Source organism: Eurytemora carolleeae, unplaced genomic scaffold (assembly GCF_000591075.1).
Source record: "Eurytemora carolleeae unplaced genomic scaffold, Eaff_2.0 scaffold107, whole genome shotgun sequence".
Classification (NCBI taxonomy): domain Eukaryota; kingdom Metazoa; phylum Arthropoda; class Copepoda; order Calanoida; family Temoridae; genus Eurytemora; species Eurytemora carolleeae.
Window position 1 is genome coordinate 359174 of NW_019396413.1, and position 25058 is coordinate 384231.

Genomic DNA, 25058 nt, shown 5'->3' on the forward strand with positions numbered 1-25058 from the left:
CATAAATTAACAAAAATTTTCTAATTTGATGTTAAAATATGTTTAATCGTAACTATGCAAAATTTATATGAATTGGTGGTGAGGGGGGTTGTCCAAAAATTGTTATATTTTGTATTAGAACATGGTAACGCATAATAGTAAAACTTGTTCTTTTAGGTTAAATTAAATATATCAGCAATAATTACTATTAAAATGTTTTTATTTTGCATGCTTTTTCAATCGTTAGCGCAGTAGCTGCGTTTTACATTTTTTAGGTTAGGGTTGTTCAAATTTCCTTTCTCCTCTTTCAGCTGTTTCTTTTTCTACAACAACAGTCAACACAGCTGTTTTCCCTTATAAATTATTTTCGGTGAAATATAGCAACGTTTCGTTCTAGGCAGTACCCCCCCCCTTGATTCTCAAAATGTACTCAAGCTGGACAAAGATGGCTTTTTCAAGATTTAAATTTATTTAATGAGGTATGCATATTTAAAATTATAAGTTAAGAATCTAGAAAGTTTGAGACAGAGACAGGATTTAATAGATAACGAGATAAAGTTAAATCCCACAGACATAGTTCAACCACTTCTCACTGTCTCACTAGATTCATTAAATCTGGCCTCGGATCCATCCATGGATCCGAATCGAAATACTGAAAAATATATTAAAGTTTATAAAGTATTTAAATTGTTTTGTTGGTAAATCAATTTTTTAATTAAAGTTTCTGAGGTAAAAGGAAGTAAAAAAGTATTTTCCCCTGGTTAATTGTGAATTTTGTTGTTTCTTTCTTTAGATCCAGCGTGACACTGAGTCCTCCGTCCTTCCACGCTAAGAAGGGTCAACTGGTGACCCTGACTCAGACTTACAAGACTGCTACACGGAACCATGCAACTCAGGAGTTTAACCATGGTCTGGTTCTCTCCTCATTTCCTCTTCAAGACAATCAGATTTTTGAGGTTGTTAATAGTTTATGCTTCACGGGGGGGGGGGGTGAAGGTTCAATACACCAGAGGTCGTATTTAAAGATAAGCGAGAAGCATTTGTACAATTTATGGATAGATGAACCAAGTACAGTATGTGGCAACAGAGAAATGGACCAATTATACATGACGTCACAAGTGTCAAGTAACAAGGCAGACGACATTTTCTCCCATTAGTTGACATGTTTTTCAAGATTAAATAAAAAATAGTAAACACAGAAAATGAAGAACTCTAAATTGCACTTATTTCACTGTAATAGAAGCACTTTATTATCACTATTATTTATAATTTTGTACTGGGAGTGTACAAATTCTACGTTGCCATCTATTGTACTTGACGACTTGAGTTTAACTACTCCTTTAGTGTTGCCGATAGTGCACTGTAGTAGATGATTAAATATCCATACCTAATTGAACCACTTCTGTCCATTCTTTAAATCCTACATACGCCGAAATTTTCTTTATTTAATCTTCGAGTTGGGTTTTTCAAATAAATAATAATTTTTCTTTACCTTAATATTGTACTCGTAACGTCGGTTTTGAGACTTTAAAAACATAAAAGTTCTCTCATATCCAGGGCGAGTATTCCCTGATAACCAGCGCACCACATCAATACACGAGTGCTATAGTTTATATGCTTTATTGAAGTATTGCCATATTCAGTCCTCACACTGTGAACTAAAATTAAATTTGCATAAGATAACAAAGTATTAATATTTATTGTTTACAAAATAAGCTCCAGTTCTTAATAAAGAAATTTAGTCTTTTGAGGATGAAGAGAATAGACTAGTATAAATGTTCTATCATATAAAAACACACTTACAAAGTTAGTAGGGCTGGAGTTTGATATGAGCTACAGTTTTCGAGGAGATATCTTATGCTTCATCAGCGTCTTTTCGTTCATTAATTTGTTAATTATTAATCTTAAAGCAGTGAAGGAGAATATCAGAGAACTAAAGAAGACAACATTTTTGAGATTGTTTTCCGATTTTGAGGAATCTAAACGGGACGAAGTTTAAAATCCTGGTTTAGTTAAGATCATTATATTTATCTCTCGTTGAAAAATCTCACCTTAACAGGACACGTCTAAAGCATATGACGTTCCAACATAATCCCTCTTAAATCAGCAGAGATCCATTTCAGGGTAGGTTGATCGGAGTAATTAGCTCCAGGTCATATGAAAATGGTAGAGATCAGCTTCACACATCAAAGATCATCATTAAGTGGAACTACGGAGGTGGAAGGTGAACAGAGTAGTCCAGACAGGGTTTTCAGAGGGGAAGACGACCTCAGTTAACATCTCACCAGATGGAGAGAATTTGTCTTTCAGATCAATCAGACGAACCATATGAACAACAGGATGGAGACGATCCTAAACACATATATTTAAGGCATTTGACTGCATGTGCATAATAATAACTGATGAATATTGGTTAGGTTCAAGGTTTTATACACTCGACGAATAAAGATTTGTAGGATGGATATTGTAGATGGTGGATTGTGGGTTGGAGAAAACACATTGGTACTAGATTTTTACCACCATTATATAACATCATTACAAATAATTGAATTGTTAGCTCAAGTCCTTTTGCATAAAACTGAAAGTTGCTTTTAAAGATATTCATAAACCTTGTATAAATCTGAGACCTGGAGACTTTGGGACTAATTGGTTAATTCAACTTATTCTTCGTCTGAAAAAGACAATATAAAGTTTTTTAGTTAATTTCATACTTTCCGAACAATTCTCAATAAAATAAAGAATTTATATAAAATTTATGGAAAGTTTTAGAAACATCGAGAAAAGTCTAAGTTTTCATGTGTAGCTTCAGTTGCTTCTTCCTCCGTATCCACTTCTTTGCACCTATCACGTGGATCCAACATTCTTCTCCAGATTTTCAGAAATCCTGAAGATTTTAGAATTCGTCAGATTCCACAAATATTAGTAAAAGTGAAACCTTATTTTTAATCTTAAATATTTATTGAAATTCAATCGACTTGAAAGCATTAGATGAAACAGAAATTGGCTGACATTTTTTTAGGGAACCCATGGGGTTGACATAGACTTAAAATTCGAAAAATTGCGTTATGTCTATAGTAGAAACATCATAATTTTCCAAGCAGGGGGAGTAACTATTACTATATATAAAATTAAAAAACTAAGGCAACGACGGGTACTCCAGCTAGTCCTTTAAATTGCAATTTAATTAGGTTAAAATTGACAAGAAGATAAACTCTTGGAGTGGGTCTATTGAAGTCGGCGTGACATGCTGCGATCCAAATACAATAGAAACACCTTTCCCATCCAGGTATTTATTTAATTTTTTTGTTTTGTAATCAAGAAAATAAAAAGCCCAGATACCAAAAGCGGGGATATGCACTTTAAAAAAAAATCTGAAAGCCTGATAAAAAACATTTGAGATTTATTGGAAGGATTTTTATTTCTTTCTTTCTCGTTTCTTTTTTATGACATTCTTCAGTTCTATCTTGAACATTGAACATTGCACATTGTACATTGAATATTAAACATACTTTTACTTTTTAGTGCAACTGAACTGCGAGAAGGAACGTGGATTATGTCCGGGAACTCGGTCTTAAAGGACGGGAGGTCCATCAACGAGAACTACGGGACAGACCTTGACAAGTTAGAGGAGGGGGATAGAGTTGGAGTACTGAGAACAGGTTAGAGTTAACCAAAGTCAATTTGTGTTTTCTCTTCATATTCGTTCATCAAACCTCATATTTGAATAAACTTTTAATTCCCATCATTGATTTCTTTTCTAAAGCTTCGAAAATCATTTGTTTCGTCAAATTTTAATTCTTTAACCTTGATTTAAATGATTGGCTTTCTTATACTAGGCCTCGGAGACCTGATATTCTTTGTAAATGGAGTCTCGCAAGGAATTGCCGCCTCAAATCTTCCTTCTAGAGTGTTTGCTGTGGTTGATATGTACGGTAAATGCGCTCAGGTATAAATATTATTTTATCTTTATCAGTAAATGTAACTGTTTTTTTTTGTTTTTTTTTGGGGGGGGGGGCAAACATTTATTCCCCACTCCTGCAAAGTTAGAGGGGCTTAACCCCCCCCCTCTTTCCTTTTAATTTAGGTATTTATCCCGCTTCATTCCCATCCATCCACCCTCCCGTAATTATCGTAATTATACTATTACATGTTGAGTTAGGTTACAAAAGATAGTTGGTCACGAGAGGTTTCCATTTTTCAGAAGGAGAGAGGGGGAGGGGTTCCACAGCGCATATAAAAGAAACTACCTTTAAACCTTTTTGTATGACCTCTTTGTATCCTCTTTGTATAGTCTCTTTTCAGGATCTCCTTTTAGAATCTCTTTTTATGACCTCTTTTCAGGATCTCTATTTCGTATCTCTTTTTAGAATCTCTCTTAAGGATCTCTTTTCAGGATCACCTTTAAGAATCTCTTTTTAAGGATCTCTTTTCAGGATCTCTTTTCAGGAACACCTTTAAGAATCTCTTTTTAAGAATCTCTTTTCAAGAATCTCTTTTCAGGATCTCTTTTCAGGATCTTTTTTTAGAATCTCTTTTTAGGATCTCATTTAAGGATCTCTTTTTCTGTTTTCTTATTCTCATTCTCATTCTCCTAGGTCACTATTATGGACAACACAGTCCAGGAAGCAAGGATTCATACCAACGATCTCAACAACGTTGCAACAGCCGCTGCTGCAGCTTCCATACATCTCAATACCATCACATCAAACAACAGCCACAACAATATCACCAATGCAAATATACAGGTACAAGACTCCTCGGGTGCATCATTGTAGAATTTATCTGAAGTCAGAACTATTGTGTTGATCAAACATTGATCTCGATCTTATGCAGATCTACGAATTAATTTATTTCCCGTGGTGGTCATACCCTGCAGAGATAACTTTATTTGAGGGATCAAGCCCACATTGGATATCGAGATCATGCGTTCAAGATTAACTATACTCTCCACAAAAGTTCCGACATATAGACTTTTTTCCTCTTAATTCATAATTTTACGTTAGTAAACAATTTAAAAATAACTATTTTTCTGATTTTTGGCTTCACTTTTCGGTGAAATTTATTTTCAACGTTTTCTTTCAGTGTACGATTTAGAACTATCCTGCTTTGTTTTGACAGTTATTAGGAATGAACACATAGATTGACAAGATAAAAATTAATGTTAGAAAAGAAAAATAAATGTTGTATGAGGAGTCAAAAATGTACCTTTTAGTACACTGCACGATATTAGGTACTTTCCCAAAGGATTTTCCCTAAGGGGCAACCTCCCAAGGGTATTTTTCCAAGTGACAACTTCCCTAATGTGCAATTTCCCAAGCGGCAAATCTGTCTTAGCCTCGGCGCTCGGCTCCCTATCCCATCCAAACTGCATCTCTTGGCCCCCCATTGCAGCCTGTGGAAGTTGCCGTTTGGGAAATTGCACATTTGGGAAGTCGCTCTTAGAAAAATGCCTTTTGGAAAGTACCTAACACCCACTGTACACTGTACAGACAACTACAATTAGTGGTTTTTATGATTGCTAATTTTTTCCTATCTTGTTCAGGCTGCAACTGCAGCGGCTAGTGCAGCTGTGGCCGCTGCAACAAGCTCAGGAATAGCAGCAGCCTCCACTTCAGGACTTATCAGGGAAAACATCAATTCCTTCATGGGATTAATTTCATGATTATCGGCAGTAATTTGTACTCCGGATAAGTAAATTTGGTTTTTGAAACCCCCAAAAAACCGAAATCAAAAAAAACAATAACCCAGCTTTGTCCGGAAAAAAGTTTTCCCTGTAAATGTCAACTTTCTCATCTTAAAACGTCTAAACCAAACTAAGAACATTCCTGTATTTCATACCGAGTATCCTTAGGCAAATCAGTTATGGGGTTCATATCATGAGTAATGATAGGAAATACAGACATCAAAGAATAGAGATTACTGCTTCAGATCATAAAAACTTTTTGAAGAGGTTTTTCACTGATTCGCTTATAGTTAAAAAATTACCGTTCTGGACATCGAGTTCAGTTTTTGTAGATGAGAAGATTTCTCATCCTCTAAAAAGAGGTTAACATCTCATTTTCTTTGAGGGATTGACGGGTTGAGCTTCTCATTTCCTCCAAGAAAACATAGAACACAAATACGAATTTTTGTTAGAAATAAAATGACTAATCAAATACATGGGCGGATCACGGGGGGGGGGGGCTGGGCCCACCCTAAAGCACGAATCATGATATGAAATAAAATCATCAAGGAATGGAAGATGCAACGAAAATAGTATTGAATAAATGACCTGAACTGAAATACCTTTTTAAACTGTTTTCTCATCTTTATATTTATAATACTAATATGCATGCAATCTCACATGCACAAGAGTATTGTAAAGAATACCCCCACTCGACAATCATAAATGTTTATCTTTCGCTCTAAAAAAATAAACTATTTTTATAAAAGGTCTAAGGTGATTTAAATAATTATTTATTTTCTTGAAATTTTTTTCTTTCTTGTCATTTTAAAAACCAGAAACATGTTTATTAGGGAAAATTTGTTTTAAATGTGATATAAATAAGAAATTGGAAATTTACTGCTTTTTGTTCAATTGTAAGGGGGGGGGGCCAGAAATTTTTTTCGGCCCCCCCCCCTTAGATATTGGTTTGATCCGACCCTGAATTCGAATATGGTTTATAATTGATATTTGTATCCTAGAGAGAACTCCGTAGGAAACAATATAAACGGTTTGAACAGGATTAGATTTCATGAACGTAATGGATCCCTCATTAAACTTGGAAACAACAATAGGGAATTCAAAAAGATGTTAAGAATATATATCTCATATAAAATTAGTTCTAAGGGTTTTATCCATATTTCATGAACCTACTGTCCAATATTTTTCATAGAAAAATTTAAAGTTTTTTTTGAGCCAATTTTAAAATTAAACTTATTTGAATTTTAATAAAATATCATTTTGAAATTTTAGAACGGCCGAAAGAAAACGTCCTTTTGATGAGTTCAACAATGGTGTTGTTATGACTCACAGGTAAAATAAATTTATTTATTTATTAATTTATTTTTAAACATCATAATATATGACTCACAGGTAAAATAAATCTATTTATTAATTTATTCTTAAACATCCTAATAAATGACTCAGAGATAAAATAAATCTATTTATTTATTGATTTATTTTTAAACATCCTGATATTCATACATCTCAGGGCTTTGCGAGATAATGAAATGTTTGAGATTCGTTTGGATCGTCTTGTAGATAAATGGAGTGGAAGTATTGAGGTTGGAGTTACAATACACAATCCAGGTAGTTGATTTATTCATTAATTAGCTCATTAATTCATTGGTTTATTAACTAATTGGTTGAATGATTAATTGGTTGAATAATAAACTGGTTGAATGATTAATTGGTTGAATAATAAACTGGTTGAATTATAAACTGGTTGAATTATAAACTGGTTGAATGAATAGTTGGTTGACTGATTGATGGATAGAATAGATTATTGGAAGATTTATTGATGATATAGCTGATGATTTGATTGGTTAATAGATTGATTGGTTTTTGGATTGATTAATTAGATTGATGGATTTATTGAATTGAAGGATTCTTGGATTTGGATGGATGGATTCATGTATTCATGGATTTATGAATTCATGGATTGATGGATTTATTGATTCATGGATTCATTGAATGGATTCATTTGATGTAATTTAAATCAATTATCGCAAAAAAACGGTCAAGTAACATAATTAACATCTTGCTATAGCAATGTATTCATTTAAAATTATTTTAACATGAAATCAGAGTAAGGTACATTTTTTACATAACAGGTGTTGGATGTGGTCAAAATTTGGTTAATTTACTATGAAATAAATTTTGTAATTCGAAATGTGTTTTTAATTGATTTATTGCAGGTCAGCTTGATTTCCCAGCCACTATGACCAACTTGAGAAACGGGACCACAATGATGTCAGGATGTGGGATTTTAACTAATGGGAAAGGAACAAGGTTATCAAATTTTTATTCCAATTTTTCGCCTAGCTCTTTTTTTCATCAAAAAATTAAAATACTTTTATGTACCGATCTTAAAAGCCCGTGTTATAATATATATCTCTATTTTTAAAAAGTATCCAGGATCTGGATCCCAATTAGACTTGAATGGATCTTAACGCAGAAACAGTAATTAGCTTTGCTTATCTCTATTTTATTATTTTTTTTAAACCGTTTTTTACTGTTGAAGGATATCTAATTGGTTGCTGGCTTTGAAGACGTTAAACTTGTCAATTATGATAAAGCAGCTAAACTTGGAACTATAAGCAAATCCCACCATTTTGAGTTCGTCTTGAAATCATCTGTATTTGATGATTGAACCGGACTTACTCATATTGTTGTAGACGTGAATATGGTCAGTTTAACCTGGACGAGCTGGCAGAAGGGGATAGGATTGGGATGATGCGAAAATCGAACGGAAACCTGCATTATTTTATAAACGGTCTGGATCAGGGTGTAGCAGCTAGCAGGGTCGCAGAACAGGTATGCAAGAGTACAGGGACGGGGAAGGATAAAAAAATCTACGATCATTTATAGGATTTAAAAGTCTGACTTCATTAAACAAGTTATTGGGATAAAAACAACAAGAAAATTAACCCACTTTTATTTTTTAATAGCTTTCCGTTTTTTATCAATTGTTCATTAACTTAGGTTTGGGGAGTAGTAGATCTTTACGGAATGGCCGTCAAAGTTACTATTGTCGATCGGGATGAGAGAGATGAACAGAATTTAATCACAAGACGAAATCTTGCCCTCAGGTGGAGAAGCTGTTTAAATTTTTCTTCTACAAAAAAATTTATTTAATAAACATGTTTACATTTTTAGACCTAATCCTGAACCTTTGGATCTACAACCCTCTGATAAATTAATGTTCCACTCTGCCTGTGGCTCCCATGCCGCTGTTATCAACTCAGGAATCACCTCGCATCGTCCAAATGCTGCGGATGATTTTAACTTCGGCGTGGTTCTTACAAACCGGTTTCTAAAGCCCAATGAAGTGTTTGAAGTTCGCCTGGATAAAATGGTTTCTAAATGGGCAGGATCTATTGAAATTGGTGTTACAACACATTCTCCTACTGATCTAGGTAACGCAACAACAAAAATGCGTAATATCCTCTGCTTGCAAATTTTAAACACTTTTCTTTGTAGATTTTCCAAGTACAATGACAAATATAAGATCTGGAACTTGGATGATGACTGGAAACGGAGTGATGCACAATGGGACCACCACAATAGACGACTATGGTCAAAATTTAGATAAACTGAAGGTAATCTTAATTGTAAGAATGCTTAAATGATAAAGTCTAAAATTGAAAACTAAATTGATTTTTAGTTTTAGTGATTATCTGATTGATTTTTGATAAATTGACTTGATTATTTAATTCATTTTCTGATGAACTTAATTGATTTCTAGATTTATTGATTGATTTAACAAAATATTTCGTAAAATTAATTGATTTAATAATTGAATTGATTCATTTATTTCTGAATTCTAAAAAAGGTGACTATTTTACACAATTTATTTATTAATTGATTACGTTGTTTTTTAGTTTGATCGATTGATAGATTGATTGGTTGATTTTGTAAAGGTTGGTGACAGGGTAGCAGTTGTAAGAAAGGATTCAGGAGTTCTCCACTTCTTCGTGAACGGCGAAGATCAAGGCGTTGCAGCTTCTAATGTTCCGGAGAGGGTCTATGGTGTTATTGATCTGTATGGACAGGCGGCTCAGGTCCAGATAATTCACGTCCGGCCCTCATACATTTTTACAGGGTTACCTAGAAAGGATAATAAATCTATGACGACCTTAAATTCTATAAATATACCGATCAGATGGTTAGATTTTGTCTTCTGCCTTGAACAAAATCTTATAATGTTAAAGTTCTTGATTTGACAATGAAAGAAACAAGTTTGAAGTTTCAACTTTGTGAGCAACCCTATACCTAAAAATTTTCTTCCTTAGTAAATTACATTTGGTTTCCTAATTTAATGTTAAAATATATTTAAAAACTAAATTTTTTATTCACCAAATAATACTTTCCTTTTTTTATTTGTAACTTCATTGTTTCATTGCGAAACTTTGATAAGAAATGTTTTATTTTAAGGCGACCATCATTGATGTAACAGATTACAGAAGCCCGGATGGACTAGGTAAATATTATAGTGTATGGAACATGGGTTTCTTTGTTGTAAGAAATTGTTTGAAAAATTAATTACGAGATTTGAATATCGGCTCTGAAGATTAAAGGGACTGTAGACTTAATTTTATGTGACCGTCTAATAATAAAGGGCTATATCAATGAGAAATTGGTGATTTTTTTTTATGAAATTTGACTTTTCATATAAGATTTCGTTGAAAAAATGGCTTGCGCATTTCTTGCTTCAGAAACGATGAAAAAAGTTATCAGAACTAAGCACTTTTTGAGTTTGTAAAGCGACGAGATCTTCTATATATTTTTGATCAGATATATGTTTAAATGTTACTGAAGTGAATAGGACAGTCCTCTCTTATAATGGAAGGTCGCTGAAAGTTACTTCGACAGTCCCTTTAAGTGGCATTGTTATTGATATAAGAAAAATTTGATTTTCACAAAAATGTTATTTATTTTAGATTCGACTGTTACTAGTGGAACTCTATACAGTCATATTGATTCTCTACAGGATCTGAGGCAAGTCCTAACATGAGTTTTAGTAATTATTTTCTTTAAAATTTTATATTAAACAATTTATAACTATTACTAAGCAAAGGCTATTAATTCTTTTTATTTATTAGGCAACATAGTTCAGATAAACTAGTATTGTTAACAAAATCTGACCAAATATGATGGGTTGTCTTTAATTATAATGAAATTAGAATTATAAAATTCTATTTAAAGAATTGAAGAAAATGTAAAATAAGATAAGCAAAGAAACATAAAGAAATTAAAAACGTAATAAAGAAATTTTAAACAGAAATTAAAGAAAAAAGACTAAACATAATTGAGGGTAATTAGCTAAATTAACTGAAATTGCTTTTAAAAAATGGTTTTACTGACTGTCCCCTTTCAAAAAATTATTAAGAAGAAAATTTTGTTTAGATTTCATCATCTTCATGGACGGAATGCTAGGATATCAAACTCAGGGCTAACTGCCTCAAGGCAAAATGCTCTCAGGTGTTTATCTTAAAATACTTTATTTCACTTTTATTTTTTAACTTTTAATTACTTGATAGAGAGATCATATTATATTGGATTATTTCCTTGAGCTAAACGGCGTACATGTGCCCAAATTATTATATTAGCCTTGTCTTAAGGTTCAAAAATCCCAATTTTAAGCTTTTAACATTTTAAAAACTGAAGAAATAGTGAAATATTTATAGAATCTATTTTTAGCGAGTTTAACGACTCTATTGTGATGTCGAATCGTCCTCTACGAGAAGGCGAGATGTTTGAGATTCAAGTTGAACGGATGGTTGACAGGTGACAAATCTTTAATCAGAAAAAAGGGAACGTTATTGTTATAACCACACATAACAATAACTACATTTCTTTTCATCCGATGTTACGTTTAAAGAAATTTTTATGAACAACCCTGTAAATTCTCTTCTCTGACGAGCCAGCAGACAGCACAAATTCAGGAGTTTCAGGCAGCTCCGCCATATATAAATTGGTTTGGTTGTCCGTTGGTTTATACCTGATTCTCATTATTAAAATATCAGATTATGATTGAAATAGACCAATCTATTTTAGTTATCATTCATTCATTTACGTTTTGTATACACTTCCATAATCAAATTTGGTCTGTGAAATAAATATTTAATATTTTTAGTCTAGATTTCAAAAAATTCATTTCTTAAAAAAGATGGAGTGGGAGTATAGAGGCTGGAGTTACGTTAATAAAACCAGAAGAACTTGAGTTTCCAAATACAATGACAGGTATAATATTTTTATTTTACTAAAAAATATCATTTTTACGCCATAGTTTTTAACCACAATGACAGATCAAACATTTAGATAGCTTACCATCTATACAAAAAATGCAAAAAAATGTAATTTTTTAGATATTGATTATGATACATGGATGCTGAGTGGTTCAGCTGTTATGAAGGTGATTTAACAATCCTAATTGATCGTATTTTTGGTTGGCAGATCGTTTGTTGATCTTTGGGATAATTGATCGGCTGATTCTTCGTTATAAAAATATTTTTTAATTGATTGGCTAGATGGTTGTCTGGTTAGTTGTTAGGTTTTTGGTTGGTTTATTTAATAATTTGTTTGTATCAATTAATTGTTAAATGATTTTTAGGGTTTTTAGATTTATTGATTGCTAGCTAGCGAGCTTGATTGATTGTTTTATTAAAGATAAGTTCATGAAATTAACTATCTAATCTAGGATGGTAACACAGTAAAGAACAATTATGGATGTGATCTGGATTCTCTAAATATAGGATACAGATTAGGGATGCTTAGAACTGCTGAAGGTAAATATGGGATACAGATTAGGGATGCTTAGAACTGCTGAAGGTAAATATAGGATACAGATTAGGGATGCTTAGAACTGCTGAAGGTAAATATGGGATACAGATTAGGGATGCTTAGAACTGCTGAAGGTAAATATCGGATACAGATTAGGGATGCTTAGAACTGCTGAAGGTAAATATAGGATACCGATTAGGGATGCTTAGAACTGCTGAAGGTAAATATCAGATACAGATTAGAGGATGCTTAGAACTGCTGAAGTTAAATATTGGATACAGATTAGCGATGCTTAGAACTGCTGAAGGTAAATATCAGATACAGATTAGAGGATGCTTAGAACTGCTGAAGGTAAGAATTGGATACAGATTAGGGATGCTTACAACTGCTGAAGGTAAATATCGGTTACAGATTAGGGATGCTTAGAACTACTGAAGGTGAATATAGGTTACAGATTAGGGATGCTTAGAACTGCTGAAGGTAAATATAGGATACAGATTAGTGATGCTTAGAACTGCTGAAGGTAAATGTAGGATTAAGATTAGAGAGGCTTAGAACTACTGAAGTTAAATATTGGATACAGATTAGGGATGCTTAGAACTGCTTAAGTTATATATTGGATACAGATTAGTGATGCTTAGAACTGCTGAAGGTAAATATAGGATACAGATTAGTGATGCTTAGAGCTACTGAAGTTAAATATTGAATACCGATTAGGGATGCTTAGAACTGCTTAAGGTATATATCGGGTACAGATTAGAAATATAGTTAACGGTGGCAAGAAGTAGGGTTGCAGTAAATACCCTACTCCATAATGGTTTCTCTAACGCGTATCTATCCAGGTACAGTTCAGTTTCACTTAGCTATCAATGTTTAAACAATACAATCCTGTAGTTATCGATATCAAATTAAAGGGGGTGATCCTCAACCTGTTTATCAACACAGGGAATCACACAGATACAATCTCTTGATCTATCAACGCAACTACCACTGGGCGCGATCTCATTAGCTATCAATATCAATCAGAAGGTCACAACTATCGATCCCAAATAAAAGGGGACGATCCTCAACCTGTTTATCAAATAAGGCACCACACGGATACAATCTCATGATCCATCAACGTCACTAATACTGGGCGCGATCTCGTTTGCTATCGATCCAAAGCTTGTAACTATTAATCCCAAATTAAAGGTGAGATTCTCAACCTGTTCGTTAAAACAGGTAATGATTACTCTCTCGTAGTAAGCAGTACTGAGTTACTATATCAACTCCTTTATTTTAGATATCTTGTGTTACAAGTTAACATGAATTGACGTAATTACAAGTTTAATGTACGTATTGATAAGATTAGCGAGGATAGATAAAATGTAGTTAAGCTATCTCCACACATTTTATAGCGTAGTTAAAGCTTAATGTACGTATTTAAAGGATTAACATGGACAGATATAAACGTAATCACAATGCATTTTGAATCATGTTTAATTTATATATATAGGTATGCGTATGTTCAGGTTTACAAATATGGGGATTGTTGTATTTGTTGCACGTTTTCATTTGAAACCAATTCAAATGATTAATGGGTTTTACTTAGAAGTTCATAAACATAGATAGTTAAGAATGTACAACGTACTGCAGGTTTCGAAGAGCCAGCCTAAATATGTCTTATAATATGTCTTATGTCTTAGAACTGTTTAAAAAACTATTTTTTATTAAAAAGACCTATGTTTTTTTTGTTATATTTATTTATTATTAAAAACCTATTTTTGTTAAGGCGCCCTTCACTATTATATAAACGGAGAGGACCAAGGTGTAGCTATTGATGGAGTTCCCCAGGGAGTTTACGCTGTTATTGATCTCTACGGTATTTGTGCTCAGGTAAAGGTTTTGGTAAAGTTAATCCCTAGATTACAAGTTTGAACAATTTGAATTTTGTTTGCCCCGCTATATTCTAGTAATTAGATAAATAGTCTTCTATTTGTACTACGAGGTTACGAGGTATTCAAATAAGGAACTACAAGAAGATATTCATTTATTTTTAAAGTTTTTGGGAAAAAAAGACAAATAAGGATATAAATCCTTGTCAGATTTTTTGAAGTTTTAAATTTTGAACTTATTCTGTAAGGTATCTGTTAACCGGCCTGGAAACCGAACACTACCTGCTGAGAACTCGTTAGCCAGCAGTCAGGTCAGTTCTAGCAACAGATTTCGTAGATTTTGGTTTTATGTAATAAATTTAAATCGGACAAAACTTCTTAATATTCTTCGGAAATATTGAAAGGACAATAAAGAGCAAACCATATTTTGTTAATGCCAGCAGGGAAGTCTCCAAGAATCAATCATGTAAAAGTATGGTGACTAATAAACTCATAAATTCTGCATATTATTTCTAATGTCAATGACAATCTTCAAGCTTTCTTTTAACTTTTATGTTGCGTAGGACACCCTGTATTTTAATGTATTTAAAAAACAATATTTTTGAAGGTGATGGAGTCCAGTCAAATTAGCTTTCCCATTGGTTCAGAGAATACACACAGGTAATTGTGTACTTTATGTACAATATAGTGATTATCAACGTATGTCGTCTTCCTTCTCATTTGAATAAGAAACATCTTTTATATTTTTTAAATTTGTAATTATCATATCTAGGAAAATTTAAACTTTCCACTAATGCATGTTTTTTTAGCTTTTGAGTTACAATACAAAATACTAAACAGCACATTTCTAATTGAGTGATGATGACGATTATTCTTTTTAATGGTTTTTAGAATAAAATATAAAGTATTCATTAGATTTGTAAAAAAATCCAAGTTTATAAATCCAGAAGGTCGTTTTATGACACCTTACTCATACAATCGCACACGGAAAGCTTTGATATAACTTAGTAAATTGAAATGATAAATAAAATTAATGACAGTGCGCTTGAACCAGGGCAATAAATTAGATATTTAAATATTTATGCTTTTTTGCATTTTATAGTCTTGATGGATAAAAAAGGATATTAAACGAATGTGAAAAGGGAAAAAAATTGGATTTTTTTTGTAGATTTTAACTTTTATGTTATTTTAAATTATACTTCAGGTTCTGTTCTGCAACTGGGAAAAGTATTGAAATAACAGGCTCCTGTCTCACTGCCAATAGGTAATGCTTCCTTCTTAAAAAATATAGGAACTGATGAAATTTACTGTATTAAGATTTATAAAAACCATTAACAAAATAATATTTTATTAACAAAAAATAAAAATCTTGAATCTACATCGTTTAATATTTAACATTGAAAATATAATTTTTTTGAAAATTCAAATATTTCTTAAACATAGTGACTGCATTCTTGTATAAAGTATTTAAAGAATTGCTGCTACTCTGTATTTGAACGAAATTATTTCAAACAAGTATATGTTCACTAAGAAAAAGGGTTGAATGAATAAATGAATGGAATTGGTTTTTTTCGTAATCCTGTGTAGACTTCAGAAAGAGTATCTGCATTGCTTTATGTGGCCTCTTTGATTCAATTGATCTGATGAAGACCCTTAAGGTCTTCCAAGTTTTTCCTTCTTGAGTTTTGATATTAGAAGAGAATACGCAATTCTGTTTCGTAGATAATTATTCTTGGATACGGAAAATCAGATGCCACCTTAAAGTGATTGTTCACCTTTTTGAAAATACGCAATTTGAAATGGGGAATACATGAAAGACATCTTATGCTTTGTTGTGCCCGTAATTCTGAAAAATAAAAATTTTGTATATTTTTTTTTCAATAAGTGAATAATCTCTTAAATTCAATCAATCAAGAGTTGAACATATTTCAGGAAAGCAGGTCCTGAGTTTTCATTACTATTCTCTGCTCAACCTCTAGATACAGAGGATATATTCGAGGTTAGATTAGACTCTACAGATTCAAGATGGGCGGGATCTCTCAGATTAGGTCTTACAACACTTGACATCGCAGGTAGGACATTCGTAATCCTTCCACATTTTTTTCAAAGGAATTGAGCCTTAGCAACAATCTTAAACTTTCTAATCCCTATATTTTTGAAACCGAACGGTGTAAACCTTTAATAACTCAAACTTAGATGTTTTAATCTAACAGAATTCGTTGTCCAAAATATAATAATAATATAATAATAATAAGTTGTAAGGCATTGGGTTGCAAAGATATTGGGATAAGGAAATCAGAGTTTGTGGTAACGACTTTATTCCTTTTAAACTTTTTTCCCTCGAGAAAGACGACCTTGAGTTTACTGCTGAACAAAATGTCATGTTGTATCACTTTGTAACGTTTTTTGAGACCACTGTATTTCAGTGATAAATATCTAAAAATTAATTTCCTTTGAGAATTTTCATAAATTTGCTGGAATATATATTTATTTAAGAATTATTTTCAAATACCATCGGAGGATTTTGGAAAAGGAACCGGCCTTTAGATAAAAAAATGACAATTATTGAATTGAATCTGCAATTATTTTATTAAGATGGAGATAGTAACAAAGTCCCCTGCGATTTGACCAGCCTGGAACAGGTTATCTACTTGGACGGTTCAACTGTCTACAGGAACAACCAGATCATCAAGCTCAACTACGGCCCTTGTCTTGACAGGTCAGGATTAAGGAGAGGGTGCGATAATTTTGACTTCTGTACTAAATGATTTTCTTGAGCTTGAGATTTTTATTCTGCTTTTTTATTTTTTTATTTTTTATTTTTTTTCTCTTTGAGTTGATTATAATGTTGTTTTAATTTCTTTTCTTTCGTTTTTAGTCTCAGTTATTTAAGCTTTTAATTAAATAAAGTAAAAGTCTGATTTGATTTGAAGTATATAAATAGATTGAGAAATCTTAATAAAAGTGAAATTTTGAAAATTAAAACTTTTCATGAAAGTTTTCTTCATTTTAGGCTAATGATAGGTGACAGGGTTGGTGTAAAAAGGACTCTAGATGGAACTCTTAGGTTAGTTGATGTTCATATTTTTTAAGTTGAAGTTCTTGATGATCTGGAATTTTATGATATTGATGTGGATTCTAATGTTAATGTTGATATTTTGAAAGTTGATGTTGATGTTGATGTTGATGTTGATGTTGATGTTGATGTTGATGTTGATGTTGATGTTGATGTTGATGTTGATGTTGATGTTGTTTTTGTTGATGTTGATGTTGATGTTGATGTTGATGTTGATGTTAATGTTAATGTTAATGTTAATGTTAATGTTGATGTTGATGTTGATGTAGGTTGCCTGCTGATATGTTGATGTTGATGTTGATGTTGATGTTGATGTTGATGTTGATGTTGATGTTGATGTTGTTGATGTTGATGTTGATGTTGATGTTGATGTAGGTATATAATAAACGGCGAGGATTACGGTCAAGCAGCTTCAAACATTCCGGTCAACTCTAGAGTTGTAGTAGAACTTTCCGGTCAAACCACTCAGGTAATTCAAACCACGTCAAAGGTCGAGACTACTGAAAAGCGCTTATCTTTAACGCCTGTACTCTATATCGACAGCAGACATTTTTAATTTGAATGATTTTATTCTAGCAATCAGTCATTTGCCCGTCATTTGCTGAGAGCAAATAAGGTATTGTTGTATTTTGACAATCTTTGTAAAACAGTTTAAAAAATGTAAGAAAAACGATTACAAAGGTTTATGTTTTCTTGTCATAAAAAATAGGTTTGTTACCTTATGGCGGGGCGGCAAAACTGTTTCAGGAGTTTATTCGCATGATTAGGAAAAATAAATAAATTTTTGCGTAAAAATATTTAAAAGGATGGAATATAATATTACCCCCTGAACAATTATAAAAGGCAAATTTAAATTTTCAATTTACTCCATTAATAATGAAGATATTGTAATATTATAATTAATATATTTGCTGCTAGGTGACAGTGACGTCAGTTTGTCGAGGAAATATATCTCCTGTCGACGAATCTCAAAACATCCACGACTCATTGGAGAATATATTAGAGGAAAAAGAAATCTCAACAAGTCGACTAGAATTTCATGAAAACAGGTTGGAACCCAACTTTATTATTAAAAACTCGAGAGAAAGGAGAATGGAGACTTTTTACCTCTTTGATGCTCATTCCCCAATAAATGTTTAGGGGCCGAACTGTCTTGATTATTCTCTAAGAATTTTTTTTTGTTAAGGGACCGAACTGTCTTGATTATTCCCTAAGAAATGTTTATTGTTTAGGGACCGAACTGTCTTGATTATTCCCTTAGAAATGTTTAACGTTCAGGGGCAGAAATGTTACGATTATTCTCCAAGAAATGTTTAATGTTTAGGAACCGAAATGTCCTGAGTATTTCCTGAGAAATGTTTATTATTTAGGGGCCGAACTGTCTTGATTATTCTCTATGAAATGTTTATTGTTTAAGGGCAGAAATTCTCGATTATTCCCTGTGAAATGTTTATTGTTTAGGGGCAGAAATATCTTTATTATTCCCTATGAAATGTGTATTTTTTAGGGGCAGAAATATCTGTTTATCACATAGCAGCACTGTGGGGAGAAGAGCAGAAAGTTACAATCAAGGTAAATCCTTAATTTTACTTTTTTACCTTCGCTCTCTAATAATTAAAACAAAAAATTTGTTTAGATAGCTTTAGAATTTAGTTTGAAATTTACTACTTTTTTGCCCTGTGTAATTTATATCTGGATAGTGTTTGTTTTTACCTTTACTCCTGCAAACGACCTTTCGATTTTGACCTCTGCTGACCTCAGAAATTGTCGTGACCTAACCTAACCCTAAAATATTAAGATTCCATCCTATAATTTTGTGTGTAAAAATGCTTTGAACTTGATGGGGCGTAATTTCTAAGTATTTGAAAAATTAATTTAATTGAATAAATATTTGAACGTTAGAAATTTAGTCCAAACGAACGTTAGTCCAATCGATCATTAATCCAAATGATTTGACAGCACTGCACTGGTTGAACTGTTGTAATGTTTAGCATCTGTTAACATGTAGGTGTTGTTGTCTCTCTCCGTCCTTTACCTGAGGATACACTGTTCCAAATAAGTTTAACAAAACTTAATACAAAGTGGTCTTCATCTATTTCTGTAGGAGTTATAGGTAATAATATAAAAGGTGATTCCTAAGTTTAAAACTTTTAATCTTAAAACAAAAATGTTTACCTTGGCGTTGCTTTCCATCTAATATTTAAGAAAAGATTAAACAAATATCCTACTCCTAAGCACTGGTAAGGTTTCCGTTAAAAAAGAAAACAGACTTTAGAATCATTTTCATAAAAACCAAAGAATTTTTAGATGAAAAAATATGCCTTAAATCATACAAATGCATAAAGTTGCAAAACTGAACGCTTGAGATTCATACTGCGAGTAAAATATTTTAGTTAATAATTTAGTTTGGACAAAGAAACAGCTTAAAGTTTTAATGCATATCTTCCGTATCTCCGAACTACTAGATTATAATGTACAATCTAATAATTAGTGATATTCAGGGAACCCTCCTGAGAGATATCTTCCGTATCTCCCAACTTCTAGATTATAATGTACAATCTAATAATTAGAGATATTCAGGGAATCCTCCTGAGAGAATTCATTTACCAGTTTCCCTTCTCCATCTCAAGAAAGATGCTTGGATTGTATCAGGTGAGAACACAAATCTTATTTATTTAGAAATTTGGAATATCAGGAATTCTGGATTTTTGGAATTTAAAATTAAGGAATTTAGATATTAAGTTTTAGAATTTTTATTTTAAACGTGATGGTTAGTAGGTCTTTCAAGATACTATACTTTTGATGCCACGGAATATTATTTTGTTAGTCATAAACCTAGAGATAAATGTAAAAACTGTCATAATGATGAATTTATTCATGAAATAAAAATATTTTGTGACAACAATAAATTGCTCAATTGATTATTAAAACAAATATTTGATTTTTGTAATAAAGAATTAACTAAAGAAACAATAATTTGAAAAATTTAACAATTTTAGATTGGTTTAATTCAGATTCTTATAAACTTCATTTTGAAAAATATTTTCTGCGGAGGTGTGTACTGCTCTCTGTAAGGGCTGTCAAAGCTCCCCCTTTATTCTACCCCTAGTATCCACGCATTTCTGGCATACACATTGAATCCTAAAAAATCCAGGCCAGATCTGAACCACTAGATCCCATATAGATCAGAGGCGGCAAGTGGAGGAATTCAACTCTGTTTTCATTGTATTTCAACCTACAGGTCGTTGTACTTTGTCTGTAGGTTGATTGTTAATAATAATAATAATAATACATTGACCTATTGTTCCAGGGGATAAAGTATATCATAACAGCAATGTTGTTCAAAACCGGTACGGGACAAACCTGGATACTCTACTAGGAACAAAATCATTCAGATATTTAGTAACATTATTTTTAAGGGACAATTTTGGCAGAGCTTTTTCATATTTTGTCAACATAAAAAGTAATTTTGAAAATCTTTAAAAATGCCTAAAATTTGTTTGAATTCTGCGTTCAATTTTTTCTGTTTTTACCTGCAATTTGTTAGGTTTGAGATCGGAACTTTTGTTTAGATCTTGTTTATCTTGAAAGTTTTATTTTGATATCCAATGTGGCCACTTTAAAATTTTAAGATCAATGCTTGATCACTGCAGAGCACGGGATATCGAGTAAGGATTTAACAAATCCCCAGATATATTTAAGTTGGAGATCAATGCTTGATCACTGCAGGGCATAAATACCACAGGATATCGAATAATAATTAAACCAATCACCAGATCTGTTTTAAGTTGGAGAACCATGCTTGATTACGAGATTCACACCGCTGAAGTTCAGACTTCTGGCAATAGTTGAATGATTAATTGTTCCTGCAGTAAACCACAGTGTTGGTGTACTGGTGGATAAAAACCGGAATCTTCATGTTTATATCAACGGGGTTGATCAGGGAGTAGCAGTAGATAATATCCCACCTCAGGTTAGGAGAATCATTTATTTTACCAAGAAAAATGTCGACGTTTCAACTCACTACTCATTTCGAAATTGTCATGCCCTTTCACATCGGCTCCCTTTAAACTTTATCTGAGAAATAATGAGCAAGCAAACGTTGTTCTTCTATATATGGAAAATGGTTAATTCTGAAATTTTCTTATTTGTCTCTGCTGCATAAATCGTCACTTTTATGAAAAACCATAAAGGGAATATCAAGTTTCAGATATAAAAACAAGGATTTATTCGTCAGTTTTGCTTGATGGGTACCGATGTGAATCAGGCATGCCCCCCTTTTTTTAAATGAAGGGTTACTTGAGATTATGTCGACAGGTTTTGTAAAGATTAAAAATGAATTAATAAACTTTGGTTTATTCGAATTTTTGTGTAATAACTAAATGTACGCTGCAGTTTAATTCACACTCAGACAGCACTGATATATAGACATCGCTAAAAGTTAGTATCAAATGTTTAGACAGCCACGACTTTAAGGTGTCGCAATGCCTTGGTCTTTAGTTTTACGTCACCAACGCTCTCATACGTTTCTGTAGTCCTAGACGCATACATTTCAAAGAGCTTAAGGCTTAAAGGAGTAATTCGCAAAATACTGCTGGATTTTGGCGTGAGAGCGTGTTAGGTTGGTTTGTAGGGCTACTCACAAAGGACGGAACTTCTAACTGATGAACTTTTTAGTCTTTTTTTACTAGCATTACTTTATCTTGTAGCTTTCGACTTTATTCTTTATTTTCCAAATCATTGATATGCAGTTAATGACTAGATTATCTGAGCGATATCTTTTGCAAGTAACGTACTTTATGTAGAGATGTTGCAACATTAGTATTCTAGTGCTGGGCAGTGTTTGATTTGTACGGGATGTGCGAGGAGGTTGCAATTATTGGTAGTGAAGGACACAGTGCACTCATTGCTGAGAACCTTGAGCTCAGGGAATATGTAACAAAGGTGAATTTTATTATTTTTAAAAACTAGGCATTATACATTTTAAAATAACAACAGTGAAAAATTTTGTGGATTCTGCAGTTATAAGTCCAGAATTTTCACAATAAGAAAAAATAAAATAAAAACAAGTTACAATTTTGACCGGCTTTAAACCGCTCCAGATATCATGAAAATTGTAAAGTCCCACAACAATTTGACTTTTATTGGACACAAACCAATTCAAACAAACCATTTATGTATTTAGATGAAAGGATAAAGAAATTAAAAATTAAAATTCTCTTAGGAGAAGTGGATTGAAGAGGATGAGGATGTCATGAAGTCCAGTATCAAGGTGAACAAGGACGTGAAGAACTCGATGACTAGTTCTCAAATGTTCCCCCACATGTTGACTAAGATAGAACTGCTTACGATCAACTCAAGAAGAAGTTGCGAATACAGAAATCTCTGTTCTAACTTTAAAAACTCTCTTGGAATACCTGCGGTGTTTTTCGAAAAGGTAAATACATTTACATGTTTTATGATTTCAAAAAGTATCTAAAAATAATATTTCATAGGTCGGACAAGCAATTTGTTTCTGTGAAACTTGTCATAAACTGCGCGGATGTTCTTCAATCTCAACAGCAGGCAACCCTCCGAAAAACTTTACACTTCCCATCCATTGGGTCATTTTTCCTCTCAAGCTCAGGGACGACTGTTTGGCCAGGGAGGAGGAGGGAGAGACAGAGAAGGAAGGGAGAGAGTCCTGGCACTTGGCTTTTCATGGAACTAAGACAGCACATGTTAGGTAACTGATAACTTATTCAAAATAACATTCTTGGACATCGACAAAATTCTTTGGTGTTGGATATTACGGAAATCTTAATTACAGAATAATTTGTTTCCATTTTGAAATTTTATATTCAAGGCCAATGCTTGATGCTGGCAAGCTTTTAACTCCGGATGAACTGGGATTAGAGAGAACTTTGGAAAAATCTAAGTCCAAGCAGGTATAGAATTATTTTAGATCACTGCAAATGCACTCAAACCAATTAAGCATGTTTTAGCAATAACCAAGATCATCAATATAAATAGGCAATAATGATAAAAATAGTAACATCAATAATAATATTAAAAAAATAAAAAATGATAACACTGACGATGATGAAAGGATGACAGTGATGCTCCCCTACTGTACTTCTCTCCTGACATCAGCGAGGCAACTGTTGGGGTGTACTGCAAGGGGATGTTTGTGGACCGGAAATCAAGAAAAGAATACATGGCTAAGACAGCCCTTCTCTTGGAAGTAGAACCTGGGTCATATAAAGTAAGATTCTTTACACTATCAATACTTTTAGGACTAAACTATTTTCTTGGCATAGTCAAGGCTAGATTAACTATTTAAAACACTGTTATTTTGGTTTGCAGTGATATAATGATTTGGACAGAAATTTTCTGTTTATCGAGAAGGTTCAAGCCTTTTAAGATTTAATTTTGTCCCGAGCTTTAGCAAGGAACAAAATATAATCTAAGAAGACGAGAACCTTCGAGATATCGAGAAAATTTAAGTCCAAAAACTTTATAGCACGTCGTGCCAAAATAATAGTGTTATAGGTAATTTTATGAAACGTTTGGGTACTTGTCTTATTTCCATGGCTATTTCTAGATCAAATAAACTCTGAAACATAGCAGAAGTCATAATATAAAGTTGATTTCAATTTTATTTTCATTTGAATTGAAAAAAAAAAATATTTTGGAAATATCCTGAGTTTTTTTGAGAAAATCTAGGAACCAATCAAAACTATAGCACACGTGCTATAATGTACATCTAATTTCACTTTATAGCAGGATGATTACTTTATAGCACGTTCATTATGAAATTCACAATGACGTGAGGAAGAATGATAAAGTACACAATAGTTTCATAAAACATTTTAAAATCTTTAAAAAAAATAAATAAAATAAAATAGGCAAAACGTACGTGATAGGTGTTCTAAAATGGCAACATGGCTCAAATTTTGTCTTCTTGGAATGGGAATTTCATGAAACAAATAATGAGAGGAATTATTAATTTGAAGATTCTGGTCGAAAACATGCAGTACAAAAAGAACTCAAACCACCGATTTGTATGACGGAGCCTAAGGCCAATCCCTGCCTTTTATAATTTGATTTTAACCCAACCATTTTCATTTCAGGTTGGTGGAAAGGATGAAGGTGAGAATGAGAGTATTTGGGTGACCAAGGAGCGAGGGAACACCATCATTACTGGACTCCTTGTTTCTCTAGATATGGCAGGGTAGACACTGCAGTTGTTCTTAAATTTACAAAATAATTCATGAAATATTGCCTTTTTCCCCCTAAATTGTAATCATTAGAATATTTTTACATGCATTATAATAGGTATTGCCAATATTAACTATTTTTGCTTTTTTTCCCTCTAAACATTGTTCTCTCACCTTGTAATTTCAGGCACAGCAGTGTGATTCTCAATAGTTAACATAAAAAATCATAATTACCAGATTCAATATTTAATTAATTTCCCTATCCTTCTCACTCCTCAGCAATATGGCTTGAACTTAAAATGTCATCAAAAGACGATAAAATATATGTAATTATATTGCTTAAAATGATGCATATAATTAAAATGATGCATATAATTAAAATGTCACCCAATAATTTTATTGCATTTCAAATTTTACAACAGATTCTAGATTTCTATAAAGGG

General features: G+C 32.6%; 2 protein-coding genes across 3 annotated transcripts in view; both read left to right on the top strand.

The window, feature by feature from the left end:
• Positions 1–121: 121 nt before the first annotated feature.
• On the top strand, positions 122–24926 carry LOC111702841 (neuralized-like protein 4). The gene is made up of 43 exons (XM_023474623.1): positions 122–156; positions 773–935; positions 3168–3265; positions 3502–3638; positions 3816–3925; positions 4575–4724; positions 5522–5604; positions 6664–6756; positions 6935–6994; positions 7173–7270; positions 7879–7972; positions 8359–8497; positions 8666–8772; positions 8840–9099; positions 9164–9282; positions 9604–9744; positions 10118–10163; positions 10624–10681; positions 11090–11164; positions 11384–11470; positions 11853–11926; positions 12052–12098; positions 12384–12471; positions 14238–14341; positions 14589–14651; positions 14948–15000; positions 15545–15604; positions 16273–16412; positions 16936–17059; positions 17354–17407; positions 17792–17885; positions 18335–18465; positions 18924–18988; positions 19425–19529; positions 19997–20068; positions 20727–20795; positions 21289–21389; positions 22247–22360; positions 22641–22853; positions 22912–23141; positions 23262–23343; positions 23505–23660; positions 24529–24926. Exons 1-43 carry the CDS (start codon positions 122–124, stop codon positions 24631–24633), a joined length of 4497 nt encoding a protein of 1498 aa, XP_023330391.1. The 3' UTR covers positions 24634–24926.
• Positions 9505–25058, top strand: part of LOC111702845 (ubiquitin-protein ligase E3B) — a 39709-nt gene continuing 24155 nt past the window's right edge. For both annotated transcript variants that reach the window (XM_023474625.1, XM_023474626.1), the window contains exon 1: positions 9505–9515. The gene's annotated coding sequence lies outside the window, so the exon portion shown is untranslated. The remainder of the gene's footprint in view (positions 9516–25058) is intronic.

Bases quoted from the DNA above. Each gene is read 5' to 3' on its own strand.
- LOC111702841 (XM_023474623.1), top strand. From the start codon at position 122: ATGGTAACGCATAATAGTAAAACTTGTTCTTTTAG. The intron at 17,408-17,791 runs GTTAGTTGATGT...ATGTTGATGTAG, and splicing joins ACTCTAGATGGAACTCTTAG to GTATATAATAAACGGCGAGG. The intron at 19,530-19,996 runs GTAATAATATAA...AGAGATATTCAG, and splicing joins TATTTCTGTAGGAGTTATAG to GGAATCCTCCTGAGAGAATT.